The sequence below is a fragment of the Cetorhinus maximus genome, chromosome 8, assembly GCF_964194155.1.
Source record: "Cetorhinus maximus chromosome 8, sCetMax3.hap1.1, whole genome shotgun sequence".
Taxonomy (NCBI): Eukaryota; Metazoa; Chordata; class Chondrichthyes; order Lamniformes; family Cetorhinidae; genus Cetorhinus; species Cetorhinus maximus.
Window position 1 is genome coordinate 29,854,219 of NC_135886.1, and position 17,332 is coordinate 29,871,550.

Sequence of the window (17,332 nt, forward strand, 5' to 3'; positions counted from 1 at the left end):
CTGCAAAGTGCTTTGGAACATTGAGGTCATAAAGGGTATTACATAAATGCATGTCTTTTCATTTTGTTTTTCTTTTCCCTAGTGTGCCCTGTTCATTAGCCAGCCACTTGGAATTATTCAAAGCAGTCCAGGCAGAGCAGCCCCTCTATTCTTCCCCTCTACTGAGAGCCACTTGATTTTCACCTGGTGAATCTTCTGAACATCAGGCCCAAGTTTAGAAACTTCTTGTGAGGGCAATCATATGCACAGACACCATCTTATTCAGATCAAATTTGAACCAGAAAACCAGTCCATTTTCCTGCAGTGCTCAAACAAATATATTAATTCAGACAGTTAATGAAATCTATGCATACATTTTGTTTTTTTAAAAAGGTGGATCTATTCTCTAAGAAAGTACAGAAAATTGCACTTCCCAAACTCTAAATAAATTTTAAAATTCATTTCACTAGTTCCCTGATAGCTAAGAGAATGCATCCATTGGATAGCTGAGCCAGACAGACAAGAAAAGTTTCAGGCTTAGTCAGCCAGGGTGGCAGTAAGAGTGCTGCAATTCTGATCTTAGCAAATCCTTGTACCAGAATGCAGTAGTTCAGAGCGTGCACGACATGCTACACTAAACCATGCCACTGATACCACAGCCAGAAATAACTGCTCCATTTTTTCTTCTGAAGAGCTACAGGAATAACACATAACCAAGGTCCAGACACCACTCTTCAAAAGACAAAGAGAAAGACCATCAGCATTAAAAATTCAAAACAAGTTTTCCCTGCAATGGTTGCTTTTATTTAATTTGTATTTCTGTCCAAAATTATAATAATTCCTTGAAGTGCAGATAACATTTTACAAGAATATATACTGCAGCTTCGATGTCAAAGGAAAGAACAGGAGTGTCCAACAATTGACTACCTTAATTTCAGTAACCATTCAATGCACTGTAACTAAACATTTTAAGGCAGGTTGGGCATCTTCATTGTTGCTACAATCAGTCACTTTACAGATTCCAATGGGTTAGTTATCCAAAAAAACTGTTAAAAATTGTTAATGCTCTGGTTAAGTATCCCATTTTATAAACTTTACTACAACACCCTAAATTATGAATTAAGCATTACATTTATTATTAACCTATAGTACACATCATTTTAGGAAGACAGAAGCAAACATAGTCAACTGGACCAATATACAACAATCTCATCATCTTAGGCAAAATATGCCAAAACAAAGTTTCCTGTTTTTTTTAAATGGAAACTTTAGTATTTTATTAAATTCAGAAATTGAGAAAGAAACTCATTTTAAATGAGTACGTCAGGATTATAGTTTCAATTCAAAAAAATTCAGAAAGATTACTGAACCACATAAATACTTCCTTCAAAGTTGCAATAATCAAAGATCTTGTCTAATTGTCTGACTAGTCGTTCATGATGTTGTTTTCAAGTGAAACAGAATGTTTACTATAAGCACACACCTTGGAATTAAGGGACAGATTTAACACAGACCATGTATACACCAGCAATTTACTTTTCCATTGGTCAGTGTCTCTTCCAAGCACCTCCAGGATAGCACGAGAGGGTAAACAGTATAGTGTTCAGTTCTTGTACAGAAAGGAAACATTATCTGATCTTAATCCTTGATGAATGGTTTTGCTAAGTATATTGTTCCTCTTAGGCTCTTCATCAAGATTGAAATGTTGGTGTCATTTAATAAACAAAACATAAACACCCATGACAAGGCAAGACAGCGCAACTGGTACATGAAGTCTTGTTCCTATTACTGCAGCTGTAAGGAAACATAGTTTTATTTAGTAATCAGTACAGTAATGCCACCTCATTCATTTCTTTCCTTCTAAAAATAAAATAAATCTAAATATACTGCAATTTAAAAAATCATGTTCATGATCATCTCAAACCCCATTCAGTGAGATATCACAATGTAATGATGCTCCATTTGCCATGGAGAGGTAGTACTTGGCAGCATTTTACTACAAAAATTTCTTAATCTTCCGTTGTGCTGTATGGGGAAGCTCAAGAAAAGTTTAGATGTTTGATCACAAGGTGGCAGGAAAAATTGGTGCGAGTCACAGCAGGGTACTCCACACACCCTCTAATAACCTGCTCACAATGACACTGATCAAGAATAGGGTTATCTGCTCTGCGCCTTGCCTGAGATTTATTTATGTAAAGATCTAAAGTTGTGAATAAATATACTAGAAAATATTGCTGGACAGGGAGAAGGTCAAATCCCAATTTAATGTACTACTTTAAGATGATTTTAGTCTAATCATTTAAATTACATTCCTTGTTCAATTGTACAGCAGTAACTTGTTAATCAATACTGATTAGTTTTAGTACTCAACAATATGCAATATAAACTGTAATGATAAGTCAAGCAAAACTCACTATATGGTGGTTTTATTATTTCTCTCAAATAATGGTAACTTTATCATGTTCTAAAACAGATTAAGGATTTTGTTCAAGTTTACTATGCATATTAGTTTACCTTTGTAAAATACACCCCATACCCCTTTCTTTTCAGAAAGTAGCCATTTATTTAGCCGCGGAACTTTCTTTAGGTATGCACAGGTGCATATAAAAAGCAAGCCAAAAACCAGGAGCCCATCGAAAGAATATGCTGCAAAACATAACGGTAAATTTGGTTAAAACTGAAACAGTCTTATACAATTCAATAAAGATATATTCTGTAGATGTTAACAAATTATATAAAACCTCTAGTATATTCAACAGTATTTTAATATCGATTCTCATATGCAAATCGGTGTTTTCATCTATCAATTTTGCATCACTTAAGGGTAGTAAGAGAAACTAAAACACTAAACTCACAGGTTGCAACCTCATTTCTTTTAGTAATGCTGCTGCCTTACAACAGTTGTAAACAACAGTACAAATGAGGTGGTTGAAAAATTGTTTCTAGGTTATATTGGATGTGTTAGAACTACTTATGGTGATGTTACTTCAAGCTTCAGAGAAAACTGAAATACCAAGTAAATGTGTCCACATCACCAATTGCATAAAGAAAAATATTTATAGATTTGAGACTCTGGCCCAAGGCAAAATAGATGTGCAGTAGATTCATAGGTGTGAATTTTACATGGAGGTGGTGGCTCTGCCCCTCAGCTGAATGTTGGGGGCGAGCCCACCTACACTTGGCCATGTCACCCCATGCCAATTTTTTAGCCTTCAGGCCATACAGCACCCCACGCCACCTGCCCACCTCCCCTCAAGCCCACAAGTGATGGCATGGACCATTTAGTGGAATACCAGCAGTGGTGAGAAGGGGCCCTTATGTGGCTAAAGTCCTCAAATAGCCCAAGGGCAGCACCTGATGCCTCCCCCACAGGTAGACAGGCAAGCAATGGGCATGGCACTAATTTTGCAGTCCCTCACCCCCTGTCCACCACCTGCCACCCTGCTCCGAGGACAGTTGTTGTAAAATTCCACCCATAGTGGTAATGAGAATTTTATAAAGTAAATTTAATAAGAATATAAAATGGTACATATAAGATACCATCCTCTCAGTTACACTTAAATGTCCCTGCAATACTTTAAAAAAGTGTAAACATACAAAGACAGTCATATGAAATGTACAAATGGAAGTTTCCAGGAAGAGAGAATCCCAGAGCCAGCAGCCTTTCAACTGACTTTAGAAATCACACTTTACAAACAAGACAAAGCCAGAGCTTTAGCTCGCAGACTGAAATACAATTAATCTCACAATGAACTCTGTCTAGCAGCATTAGACTTTATGGTCTGAAAAAAAATATAGTGAAGATTCCTGTGGGAGGTTACTGCTACTGTCTGCCTTCTAGTTTTATTTGTTTAATTAATTTATTTAATTTATTGTGTAATGAGAAAGAGTTAACTAATAATCCCACTGTAAAGGAACCTCGCGGGAAGAGTGACCAGAATTTTACATGAAGTTTGAAAGTGATGTAGTTGAATTCAAACCTAGGGTCTTAAATATAAACAAAGGTATGAGGGGCAAATTGGCTCTGGTAGATTGAGAAACTACATTAAAAGGTATAATGGTAGACAGGCAATGGCTAATATTTAAAGAACTAATACATGGTTTACAACAAATTTACATTCCTCTCAAAAACCTAGCAGGAAAGGTGATCGAACCACAGTCAACAAGAGAAGTTAAAGGTTGTATTAGATCAAAGGAAGAGGCTTATAAAGGTGTCAAAAAAATAGTAAGTCTGAGGATTGGGATCATTTAGAATTCAGCAAAGGAGGGCCAAGAAATTGATAAAGAAAGATAACATAGAATATGAAAGTAAATTAGCGAGAAACATAAAAATGGACTGTAAAAGCTTCCAAGGGTATATGAAAGGAGAATGTTTAGCAAAGACAAATGTGGGCCCACTACAGGCAGAGACAGGAGAATTTATAATGGAGAATAAGGAAATGGCAGAGAAATTAAACAAATATTTTTTGTCTGTTTTCACACAAGATACAAAAAACCTCCCAGGAATGCTGCAGAACAAAGGGGCTAGCGTGAATGAGGAATGAAAAGAAATTAGTATTAGTAAAAAAGTAGTACTGGAGAAATTAATAGGACTGAAAGTTGATAAATTCCTGGACCTGATGATCTACATCCCAGAGTGTTGAAAGAGGTGGCTGCAGAGATAGTGGATGCGTTGGTGGTCATCTTACAAAATTCTATAGATTCTGGAATGGTTCCTGCAGATTGAAAGGTGGCAAATGTAATCCCACTATTTAGGAAAGGAGGGAAAGAGAAAACCAGGAATTACAGACCTGTTAGCCTGATATCGGTAGTAGGAAAATGCTAGAATCTATTATAGAGGATGTGATAACTGACACTTAGAAAATAATGGTAGGATTGGGCAGAGTCAGCATGGATTTATGAAAGAGAAATCATGTTTGACAAACCTGTTGGAGTTTTTCTGAGGATGTAACTAGCAGAATAGATAAGGTGGCACCAATGGATGTAGTGTATTTAGATTTTCAGAATGCTTTCAATAAGGTCCCACATAGGAGGTTAGTAAGCAAAATTAGAGCACATGGGATTGGGGATAATACACTGGCATGGATTGAGGATTAGTTTACAGACAGAAAACAGAGTAGAAATAAACAGGTCAGGTTGGCAGGCTCTGACTGGTGGGGTATCACAAGAATCAATGTTTGGGACCCAGCTATTCACATTCCATATCAATGATTTGGATGTGGGGACAAAATATATTATTTCCAAGTTTGCTGATGAAATAAAACTAGGTGGGAATGTGAGTTTTGAGGAGTATGCAAAGAGGCTTCAAGGGGATTTAGACAGGCTAAGAACATGACAGATGGAATGTAAGGTGGAAAAGTGTGAAGTTATCCACTGGTAGGAAAACAAAAATGCAGAGTGGGCTTTTGTGGTTCCACACGCCGTAGGAATCATCGCAGGTAGGACAGAAAATGTAATGGACCAGCAAAGGTCCGTTGACACACAAGAGGGAATTTTCAGTCCTGAATCCTGCCTGCGGAGTATTTCTTAAATAGAGAGAGATTGGGAAGTGTTGATGTCCAAAAGAACCTGGGTGTCCTTGTTCAAAAGTTACTGAAAGCTAACATGCAGGTGCAGCAAGCGATTTGGAAAGCAAATGGTATGTTGGCCTTTATTGCAACAAGTTGAATACAGGAGTAAATAAGTCTTTCTGTTATTATATAGAGCATGGGTGAGACCATACCTGGAATATTGTGTACAGTTTTGGTCTCTAACGAAAGATATATTTGCCATTGAGGAAGTGCAACAAAGGCTCACCAGAGTGATCCCTGGGTTGGCAAGGTTGTCTCATCAGGAGAGGTTGAGGAAACTGAGCCTATATTCTCTAGTTCAGAAGAACTAGAGGTGGACTCATTGAAGCATACAAAATTCTTACATGGCCTGCCATGGTAGATGCAGGAAAGAGGTTTCCCCTGGCTGGGGGGGGCGGTTACAACCAGGGGACACAGTCTCAGGATAAGAGATAGGCCATTTAGGACTAAGATGAGGCAGAGTTTCTTTACTCGGAGGAAGATGAATCTTTGCAATTCTCTACCTCAGAAGGCTGTGGAGGTTCAGTCACTGAGTATATTCAAGACAGAGATCAATAGCTTTCTAGATATTCAAGATATCAAGGGGTATGGGGAAAGTGTAGGAAAATGGTGTTGAGGTAGAAGATCAGCCATGATCTAGTTGAATGGCAGAGCAGGCTCAAGGGGCCAAATGGTCTACTCCTTCTCCTATTTCTGTAGAGTAAAGGGTTAACATAAGTATCAAGACAAAACAATTTCCTATATTCTCGGCCATTTATAATGCATTCAAATATACAGTTTAAAAAATGTGCGTGTTGAGCGAATGTGTGCATTGACTCAAGAATGCGATCAATATAGCATTTGGCTGCCTATTACCTCCAAGATGGTGTACGATATGGTGGAATACCTTGTCATCTAGTAGGTAATGAGCTAAAGTTATTAATTGCCATAAAGGTGTTGAAAAGGAAAAAATATTTCAAATTATCAGGCATTACTAGCTCCATACTGACTTCCTAATCTAAAAAAGGCAATTATGCCATTTGGCAAATTGATCTGCATGTGTATTAGTCTAACCCATCAATTGCAATGCAAAACTTGACAATGGATATAAACCATCTACATTGTATTCAAGAGTTTTACCAATTAACTATTGATGCAAAATGCACTTTGGAACAGAAGCTTTTGTCAAAGCTCTACTTGTGAAAACTAGTTGGCGTGTTCTCTGGCACTTATGGTTTTATTTTGCTAGCTGATCTCCTATGGGAATGCTTAGAGTAAATCTGATAATGTGTTGAGTTATGACAACAGTTGTACTATAATAATATGTAATACGCAATGTATTAACAAACTGCTAAATGGAGACTATATTTAAGATAGCCTGGGCCTTCATGGCTAGAAAGTCTAATAGTGTTAATAATTACAGCCTGTGGTTAACGCAAGTTTTACTGCTCTTTGATTAGGGAGCTTTTTACAGGCATTTGCTACTATCAAAGCATCCAGCATTTTAAGATTTGTTTTTTAACTGAGAGGGCACACTACACCTAATGGCCTCAAGTTTGCTGTAAGAACAATGTTGAAGCCATCAACACTCACCATTATCTAGGAATAAATCAGACAGAAGCTTCTGGCATCTGCACATGTGCAATTAAATGCGGAAATAAAGAAGGTGCTGTCAGAGTTGTCTTGCTCCTTTAGAAGATTCGTTACACTGCTATGTTGCCAAGGGACTCAGCATTCAAATGCTTGAATTGAACAGCAGCACTTAGCCACTAAATGCCAGAAAAAGTTACAGCTAGTTCATTCAAATATAAGAGGACTTTAAACAGTGCAATAATTATTAATTACTACCAAAAACCTCTCTGGTACTGCAAATTTAATTATACAAGTGTGACACTGCATTCCTTCAGATTTTACAGCATATATTTTTATGCACCTTTAACATAAAATATCCCAAGGTGCTTCACAAACGCTTTATAAAACAAAATATGACACAGCCAATAAGATGATATTAGGTCAGATAACCCAAAGTTTGATTAAAGACATGAGGAATGTCTTAAAGGGGGAATGGAGGTAGGGGTGGGGAGAGGTGTAGGGAAGGAATTCCAGAGGTTAGACCTAGGCAACTGAAGGCACAGCCACTGATGGTGCAGCAATTAAAATGGGTATGCTCAAGAGGCTAAAATTAAGATGAGTGCAAATACCTTGAAGGGTTGTGGGGCTGGAGGAGATTACAGAAATAGGGAGGGGTGAGGCCATGGATGAATTTGAAAACAAGGATGAGAATTTGAAAATGAAGACATGGCTTGACTGTGAGTCAGTGTAGGTCAGCAAGCATGGTGGTGATAGGTGAACAGAGCTTGGTGCAAGCCGGGCAGCAGAATTTTGGATGGCAAGTTTATGGAGGGTCAAATTTGGGAGACCAACCAGAAATGCATTGGAATTTTCAAGTCTAGAGGTAAAGGCATTGATGAGGACTTCAGCATCAGATGAGATGAGAAAGGAACAAAGTTGGGCAATGTCACTAAGATAGAAATAGGTGGTCTTTTAGCTATTGTTGGAGATTTGTATTTTTAAAAAAACCCTTACTTTGTCTTTTACCTCTCTCTCTTAATCCATTCTTTTTATTTTGCTTGCTTTACATGATTTGGCATTGAATTAAATATTCTAATTTATACTTCCTGGTATACTCTGCATTTTTCAGGAAGGATTTTCAAACTGATTGGTTAAGACAATACACAGGTCGCTTGCCCTGTTCAGTCAAGTCCCAGATCCCCAGTTGAGGGTAGCCTGCTGACTCAGCTCTCCAATTACTGCAAGTGCAGTGCAAAAGCACACACAAAATCTGTGAACCAATACGATTGCAGTGAACATCACTGACCACAAATTCCAAGTCATTTGTATTTTACTAATTTTTTTGAGATTGCTGCTCAAAGTCAGGGCTGCTGTACCACGTAGAACACATTGTTCTTTTAGCGCTACAAGTCTAGTTGATAAATAATTACTGAGTAAGTGCATTCAAAGATCACTTAGAAAGGTGCAAACATCACCCTGTTTTTGCTTTGTTCCTCTGCAGAATCCAAATGTTACCTTTATCTCGTTATTATTCCTCCGCCCTCCCTTGCCAAGTGTTAACTGAAAATTTCTATTAGACGCTGTGTGACATCTGAATTGTAAGATGTGAAGTGTGCACTCTTGTAAATAATGCTTCTTTAAGATTATCGGCTGCTACTAGCAGATCTCTTGGTGATTTTTATCAGCATTAGGGCCATTGCTCTTCACTATCTTTAATAATGACCTGGATGTACGTGTTCGAACAGTCCACAAGTTTGCTGATGAAAAAGATTTGTGCAACTGTTCGGTTTGTGAATAAGAAAAAAAGCATTGAAAATCTCACTGTGACAGGAAAATGGGCTGCAAATTGGCAAATGGTATTTAACTTAAATAAATGTAGGGTTATGCATGTGGGCTAGACCAACACAAAGTATACTTAGAACTAAAGTCTGTTGAGAAAGAGAAGATCCGTATTGTAGTACATAATTCTCTAAAGGTTCATGGTCAGTACCAAGAAGCGACAGCCAAATAAAATAGGATATTAGGTTGCATTGCTAGGGCAATTCTACTGAAACAAAAATACATTATTCTGTCAACGCATGAAATTTTAGTCAGGCCTCATGCAGAATACTGTATCCAGTGTGGTCCTCTCACATGGTGGGTGTAATAAAGGCTTCAGAAAAGATTCAATGGAAGGTCATTAAAATGATATACAACATAAAACACCTATCACAATCACAACAACTTGCATTTGTATAGCACCTTTAACATAACAGAACCTTCCAGGAATGCTATAAAGCAACATTTGACATAACCACATAAAGAGATGTAAGAGCAGATGACCTAAAGATTGGTCAAAGATCTAGATTTTAAGGAGCATCTTAAAGGAGCAGAGAGAGGCAGAGTGATTTAGGGAAGGAATTTGAGAGCTTTGAGCCTTGACAGCTGAAGGTACAAACACCAATGGTGCTACAATTAAAATCATGGGTGTTCAAGAGGCCAGAATTAAAACAGCTATCTCAAAGGGCTGTAGACTGGAAGAGATTAGAGAGATATGGAGGGGGCGGGGACATGGAGGAATTTGAAAACAAGGATGAGAATTTTAAAAAAAATGTTGCTTAACCAGGAGCCAACGTGGGTCAGGGGTCGTGAGCACAGGGGTAATGGACGAACAACCAATCAGGACACTGGCAACAGATTTTTGGATGACCATACATTTAGGGAGAGTAGAATATGGGAGGCCGACCAGGAACGTGTTGGCATAGTCAAGTGTAGAGGTAACAAAGGCATAGATGAGAGCTTCAGCAGCAGATGAGCTGAGGCAGGGACAGAGATGAGTGTTATGCAGGTAGAAATAAAATCAACAACATCTTCAGGACGAGCTTTCAATAGATAAGGAGGGTCAGACAGAACATTTTCAGATTTCTTTTTCCCCAAATTGGTTTCAGGTTTCTTAAAAATCTGTTTTTTTGCTCCTTTTCGAACTTTACATAGCTGGTGGTGGGTGGGGTGTTCTGAATTATGTTGCTCAAAGCATCTCAGTAGACCAGCTGGTCTTTTCCTGTCCACCTTACTCCAAAAGGCCCTTACCCGCACCCCTTAGGATAGAGTCGTCTGATTTGGTCAGTGGTCAGGGACAGGAGGGTGTGACTGCAAATGAGGCAGGTAAGGGGACCCCAGAAGGCAGGAGTGCAGGAGCATCGGTCTTTGCTATTGTCCAACAGTTTTTTTTCATCTTTTTTGGATGAGAATGGGGGCTGCAGGGTGGATGAGCTAACTGGCCATGGCACCGTGGTACATGAAGTGGTGGGGAGGGGGAGGGGGAGGGATTACAAGGAATGTAGTGGTAGTAGGGGAGAGTATAGTCATAGGGACTGACACCATTCTGTGCAACAAAGAGCATGAGTCAAGATGGCTGTGTTGCCTACCAGGATATCTGCCTGGGGCTAGAGAGGAACCTGCAGTGAGAGGGGGAGTACCCAGTCATTGTGATCCATGTAGGTGCCAACAACACAGGCAGGACAAAGAAAGAGGTTCTGCACAAACTTATGAGGAGCTTGGCACCAAATTAAGAAGCAGAACCTCAAAGGTCATAATCTCTGGATTATTGCCTGAGCCACATGCAAACTGGCATAGGACAAATCAGATTAGTGAGATTAATGCGTGGCTCAAAGCCTGGTATGAGAGAAGTGGTTACTGGTTCATGGGGCACTGGCACCGGTACTGGGGAAAGTGGGATCTGTACCACTGGGATAGTCTACACCTGAACTGTGCTGGGGCTGGTGTTCTAGCGAGCCACATAACTAGGGAAGTAGAGATGGTTTTAAATTAAATAGTGGGGGCAAGGATACAAATTTGGGAAGATGTGGTAAATCAGAGTAGAGACAAGGAAAAATAGAAAGGCATTATTACGGGAAATGAAAAACAGATCGTGACAGGAAGGAATAGAGAGTACAAATCTAACAGTAAATCAACAGATGAGAATAGAGGTTATAAAAAGAATAAAAGGATAAAACTAAAGGCCCTGTACCTGAAAACACAAAGCATTTGAAACAGGTTAGATGAATTGAGAGCACACATACAAATAAGTAAGTACGATCTGATAGCCATTAGAGACATGACTGCAGGAGGACATGGATTGGGACATGAATTTTAAAGGGTACAGAACATTTAGGAAGGACAGGAAGTGAGGAAAAGGTGGAGGGGTGGCTCTGTTAGTTAATGATAGTATTAGCAGTGAAGGTGCTCCTAGGTAGCATCGACCATAATATGATTGAATTTTACATTCAGTTTGAGGGAAAGGGTAGTGGGTCCGAGACTATGTTTTTAAACTTAAATAAAGAAAATTATGAGGGTATGAAAGTAAAGCTGGCTAAAGTGAATTGGCAAATTAGGTTAAGGGATAGGTCAATGGAGATGCAGTGGCAGACATTTAAGGGGATATTTCAGAATACACAGAATAGATAAATTCCAACGAGTAAGAAAATGTCCAAGGGACATACACACCATTTGTGGTGAACTAGAAAGGTTAAAGGTAGTATCAAACTTAAAGAAAAAGTATATCATTGTGCAAAGATAGGTGAAAGGCCAAAAGATTGGACAGCAATGGATGACTAAAAGATTAATAGGGAGGGAAAAATTAGAGTACGACAGAAAGCTAGCCAGAAATATAAAAAGAGATAGTAAGAGTTTCTATAAATATTTTTAAAAGAAGCAAGTTAACAGAGTGAGTGTTGGTCCTATTGAAAGTGAGTTTGGAGAATTGATAATGGAAAACAAGGATATGGCAGATGAAATGAACAGGTATTTTGCATCAATCTTCACTATAGAGGATATAAGTAACATTCTAGATGCAGTTATAAATCCAGAAATGGAGGGGAGGGAGGAACTCAGGAGAATTACAATCACCAGAGAAGTGGTGCTGAATGAATGGTTGGAGCTGCTGGCTAAAAAGTGGCTGGGTCCTGATGGGCTTCATCCTAGGATATTAAATAAAGTGGCTAGTGAGATAGTTGATGCACTGGTTTTAATTTTCCAAAACTCCCTAGATTCGGGGAAGGTCCCAATAGATTGGAAGATAGTAAATGTAACTCCATTATTCAAAAAGAGAGGGAGACGGAAAACAGGAAACTACAGGCCAGTCATCCGTCACAGGGAAAATGTTAGAAGCTTATTATTAAAGAAGCAATAGCAGGGCACTTGGTAGTCAGGCAGAGTCAACGGGGTTTTGTGAAAGGGAAATCATGTTTAACTAACTTAAGTTCTTTAAGGAAGTAACATGTGCTGTGGATAAAGGGAAATCAGTGGATGTACTGTACTTAGATTTCCAGAGGCATTTGACGAAGTGCCACATCAAAGGTTATTGCAGAAAATAAAATCTCATGGTATAGGGGGTAACATATTGGCATGGAAAGATGATTGGCTGGCTAACAGGAATCAGAGAATAGGCATAAATGGGTCTTTTTCAGGTTGACAAGATGTAACAAGTGGTGAGCCACAGGAATCAGTGCTGAGACCTCAACTGTTTACAATTTATATAAATGACTTAGATGAAGGGATAGATAGGATGGTTGCCAAATTTGCTGATGACACAAAGTTAGGTAGGAAAGTAAGTTGTGAAGAGGACAAAAGGAGGCCACAAAAATAAAGGTAGGTTAAGTTAATGTGCAAAGATCTGGCAAATGGAGTATAAAGTGGGAAAATGTGAAATTGTCCATTCTGGCAGGAAGAATAAAAGAGAAGCATATTATCTAAATGGTGAGAGATTGCAGAGCTCTGGGGTGCAGAGGGATCCAGATGTCTTACTGCCTGAACTGCGAAAGGCTAGTATGCAGGTACAGCAAGTAACAAGGAAAGCTAACAGAATGTTATCATTTATTGCGAGGGGAATTGAAAATAAAAGTAAGGAGGTTATGTTTCAGTTGTACAGGGCACTGGTGAGAGCACATCTGGAGTACTGCGTACAGAACTGGTCACCTTATTTAAGGAAGGACATAAATGCGTTGGAAGCAGCTCAGAGAAGGTTTACCACACTGATGCCTGGATTGGGCAGGTTGTCTTATGAGGAAAGGTTGGACAGGCTAGGCTTGTATCCACTGGAGTTTAAAAGAGTAAGAGGTGATTTGATTGAAACATAAAAGATCCTGAGTGATCTTGACAGGGTAGGTGTGGAGAGGATGTTTTCACTTGTGGGAAAATCTAGAATTAGGGATCACTGTCTAAAAATAAGGGGCCACCCATTTAAAACCGAGTTGAGGCAAAATTTTTTCTCAGAGTCCTGAGTCTTTGGAACAATCTTCCTGAAAAGATGGTGGAAGCAGGGTCTTTGAATATTAAGACAAAGGTGGATAGATTCTTGAAAAGCAAGGGGATGATAGGTTATCGGGGGTAAGCGGGATACAGATTTGAGGTTACTATCAGATCAACCATGATCTTATTAAATGGTGGAGCAGGCTTGAGGGGTCGAATAGCCTACTCCTGCTCCTTGCTTGTATGTTCATATCATTTTCATTCATTATGTTCCTTAGAGATTACATAATATGATTTATATGTAATCACTTGGTCATTTCATTCAAACTTTAATGACTAATCAGGTTAGAAATCAAAACCAAGGCTTTGTTTATGGAAGCTCAATCAAGAGCCTGGAGACAGCCTGGCTCTACTATTGTGTGTTCTGGGAGAATTTTCCTGTTCCTTGTGAACTATTGCTTTTGGCTCTTTATATATGCAAAAAATGTAAAGATTTGCACTAGACACCAAGAAACATTTGAAGCGTGAACAGAAAAACTGAGCACATATGTAAACATTTTATAATATTACAGAAAATATATTTACCCAGCTCAACTTAAAAGCAATCATTCCAAAGGTTATGCTGCAAGCACATACTGATGCAGCACCACTCATTTAGAAAAACACTGTATTAAAGCAGATGTGACCTGAAAATAGTATCAGATGATCTAAGTAAAGGAGCACATGGAACCTAATTGCATAGTCTTTTTTGTCATTTAGTCTACAAAAAACCCTGGTAATCAGCAATTTTCTCTCTGATCAAAATAAAATCATGTCACGACTATTAATTATTTTGTATGAACACCACACAAAGACATGGAATGCACTCAGTGTCTGCATTAGCACTGGTAGCAGTTGTCAAACACAAAAATCAGTCATAAAACTGGAGCACAAAAATCAAGGCTGACACACCAGTGCAGTACCGAAGGAGTGCTGCACTGTTAGAGGTGCCGTCTTTCAGATGAATTGTCAAACCAAGGCCCCATTTGCCTGTTGGGGTGGGGGATGTAAAAGATCCCCTGGCACTATTGTGAAGAAAAGCAGGATAGTGATCCCAGTGACCTGGCCAACATACTTCCCTCAACCGATACTACAAATGTAGATTATCCAGTCATTATCACATTGCTGTTTCAGGGAGTTTGCCGTGTGCAAATTGGTGGCTGTATTTCCTACATTACCACAGTGACTACACTTCAAAAGAATGTCATTGTTTGTAAAATGCTTTAAGACATCTGGTGGTCATGAAAAGTGCTATATAAATGCAAGCCTTTTTTTCTTTTTCTATATTACAAATAACATTTACCATAGTTGATGTCAACACCTTAACCAGGTTCACTTTAGTCATTTCCAAGTTGACACACCCAACTATGGCAGATCAATCCAATGTGACTAACTCTGTAATCAAAGAGGCAGACAGGGGTAACCTGTTAGGTCAATGACTCTCGTTAGATGAAACACCATTGACCTGTGACATTAATGAGACATTCCTCTCTCTCTCTACGGTACTTATTGAGTGTACTTTGATGAGGATGACATTAGATTGTCCTAGTGTCATCAACAAAAAAAACAATTAGTACCCCTTTGAGAAAAGGCACAACTAATACAATAACTTAAACACTAAGTCCTAAACAAAAAACCTCAACTATTAAATCATAATATCGTTTTGTGTCAAATATTTCATTCCCTGCAGTGCAGGGGGCAGAAGTCCTGACCTGTTGAGTGTTTCCAGCATTTTTTGATTTTATTTCAGATTTCCAGCATCTGCACTATTTTGCTTTCAGCATTCCAAAGAATGAACCAATCAGATCTGCGGTTCTTCAGGGGATTGCTGATGGATTACTAGCCAGCCTGGGTAATTGAAAGGGGACTAGAGATACATACTCTATCCATTCAGCTCCATATAATTCTGCAATTTGAAACTAAAACAGGTAGGGTCACACTATATAGTGCGTACCACTATGTGCAGGCAGACTGGCCATTAGGTTGCATGGATGTAGTCCATTAAACTCCAGCAGTTCAGGCCCTTAAATTCTTGCCAACCTGCACCTCAATTTTCTGGGCTTTGGCAAGTATGGTCTGGGAGAGGCTGTGCACTTCATAATCAGACAAAATTAACTTATGTGGATTTCTCAGCCATTTCATTCGGAGCTTCTGCAGCATAGTTGAGTTTCAACGTACGTCAAACATTTACTTGGCCCAAAATAGCTGCAACCTAAAATCACTCTAGATAAGTCAGTCTTTCCTCAGGGTTGGCTCTCAATTCAGGGGACTACATGGAGATGAAACAAAGGCCCTTGCTGGTAAATATCAAGGAAAAGCAGCTGGGCAACAATAAATGTCATTTCATTCAATCAGTAACCTCATGCAACATGAGGTTTGTGTGTGCAATTTAAGATTAAAAGAGCCTGCCAAAACTCTTTGGACCCCCACAAACAGTGGGCATTGAGGTGAGTGGCTGGATGTACCCCCAACATAACTGCGCAACCCTGTTGTGGGAGGCAGGAACCGGCTGAGTTCAGAGTCTCAAACAGCTTCTGAGAGAGGGAAGGGGACTATGGAGGGGGGGGGAATCTGCAACCTAACTTGAAACCAAGGTTACCCCGCCTCCTGCGCGGCGATTGGTAGGAAGAACAAACGGATACAGAGAGCGAGACAGGAGTCTATGACTACGGACTCGAAATGTTAACTGTATTCCTCTCCGCAGATGCTATCAGACCTGCTTTGTATTTCCAGGTATTTTTATTTTTGTTTTGGATTTCCAGCATCCGCAGTTTTTTTTTCGCTTCTATCACAGAGAGCAGCCTGCGGATTGGACCAGGGGGATGCCAATCAGTTAACGCTTCCGCATTCAGGTTTGACTGACCAGCCAGCGCGCTCGGGACCCCATTAGAAACCGGTCATGCAGGCCGGGGGCGACCGGCTCCGAACCGGAGCTTAATCCACCCTCCCACCCCAATGAGAAGCCAGCGGCTCGGCTCAGCTCGCTGCCCGTACCAGCGGCCCGGTCCCACCCAACACAGCCCGGCCCGGAGGCCTGGCTTCTCCCGGTTAGCCACGTCCTCAAAACGCCGTGTTAGCTCCCGCCGCTCGCTCAGCGGACCTCTCCGCGGGCCGTCAATGGGAGAGGCCTGGGCGGGGAGTTAATTTGAAAATTTACCGTTGGTCATGACTGCGGCCCCGACTCCCGTCTCGCGCGCACTCCTCGCGCTCCTTTATGACGCGTTCATGATCCGGCTCGAGCCTCCAGACCCGAGGTAAACACACACACATACAGGGAGAAGTAATCAAACTCCGTTCACGGGCTGCATCGGCATCTCGACGTCAGCGGTGTTCACCTACTACTGCCTTTCCCTCAATCCACTCAGACAACTGGCCAGCTCCAGATATTTTTAGATGGCATTGTCAAATCTGGCACTTGTAGTCACAAATGTTCATGTTACTGTGTTTTGATTTAAAATGGGACCTTATTCTTAAAAACTAGTAACATAAGAAATAGGAACAGGAGTAGACCATTCGGCCCCTCGAGCCTGCTCTACCATTTAATAAGATCATCACTAATCTTGTGTTTGGATTTCCACATTCCCGTCTAACCCCGATAAGCTTTGATTCTCTTGCCTAACAAGAATCTATTTGCCTCTGCCTTAAAAATATTCAATGACCCTACCTCCACCACCATGAGGCAGAGAGTTGCAAAGTTGCACAACCTTCTGAAAGAAAAAAATTCTCATCTCTGTCCTAAAAGGGCGGTCCCTAATTTTAAAACAATGCCCCCTAGTTCTGGACTCACCCACAAGAGGAAACATCCTTTCAACTTCCACCTTGTCAAGGCCGTTCAGAATCTTGTATACTTCAATCAAATCACTCCTCACTCTTCTAAACGCCAGTGGAAACAAGCCTAGTCTGTCCAACCTTTCCTCATAAGACAACCTGCTCATTCCAGCTATCAATCTAGTAAACCTCCTTTG

General features: G+C 40.0%; 3 protein-coding genes across 5 annotated transcripts in view; 1 reads left to right on the forward strand and 2 right to left on the reverse strand.

Moving 5' to 3' along the window:
* The window catches only part of LOC144683536 (peptidase inhibitor 16-like), a 697,419-nt gene that overhangs the window by 124,977 nt on the left and 555,110 nt on the right, over nt 1-17,332 (reverse strand). The window lies entirely within an intron of this gene.
* The window catches only part of LOC144683537 (protein FAM107B-like), a 153,153-nt gene that overhangs the window by 74,556 nt on the left and 61,265 nt on the right, over nt 1-17,332 (forward strand). Inside the window, exon 1 of one of the 3 annotated variants that reach the window (XM_078546631.1) lies at nt 16,027-16,100. The exons of the other annotated variants lie outside the window; for them this stretch is intronic. Within the exon in view, the coding sequence (XP_078402757.1) occupies nt 16,047-16,100 (54 nt within the window). The 5' untranslated portion in view covers nt 16,027-16,046. Of the gene's footprint in view, nt 1-16,026; nt 16,101-17,332 lie in introns of those variants that run through there. 3 annotated transcript variants of the gene reach the window in all.
* tmem167b (transmembrane protein 167B) lies at nt 761-16,680 on the reverse strand. The gene is made up of 3 exons (XM_078546636.1): nt 16,525-16,680; nt 2,494-2,625; nt 761-1,773 (listed from the first exon to the last, which is right to left on the reverse strand). Exons 1-3 carry the CDS (start codon nt 16,532-16,534, stop codon nt 1,691-1,693), a joined length of 225 nt encoding a protein of 74 aa, XP_078402762.1. The 5' UTR covers nt 16,535-16,680; the 3' UTR covers nt 761-1,690.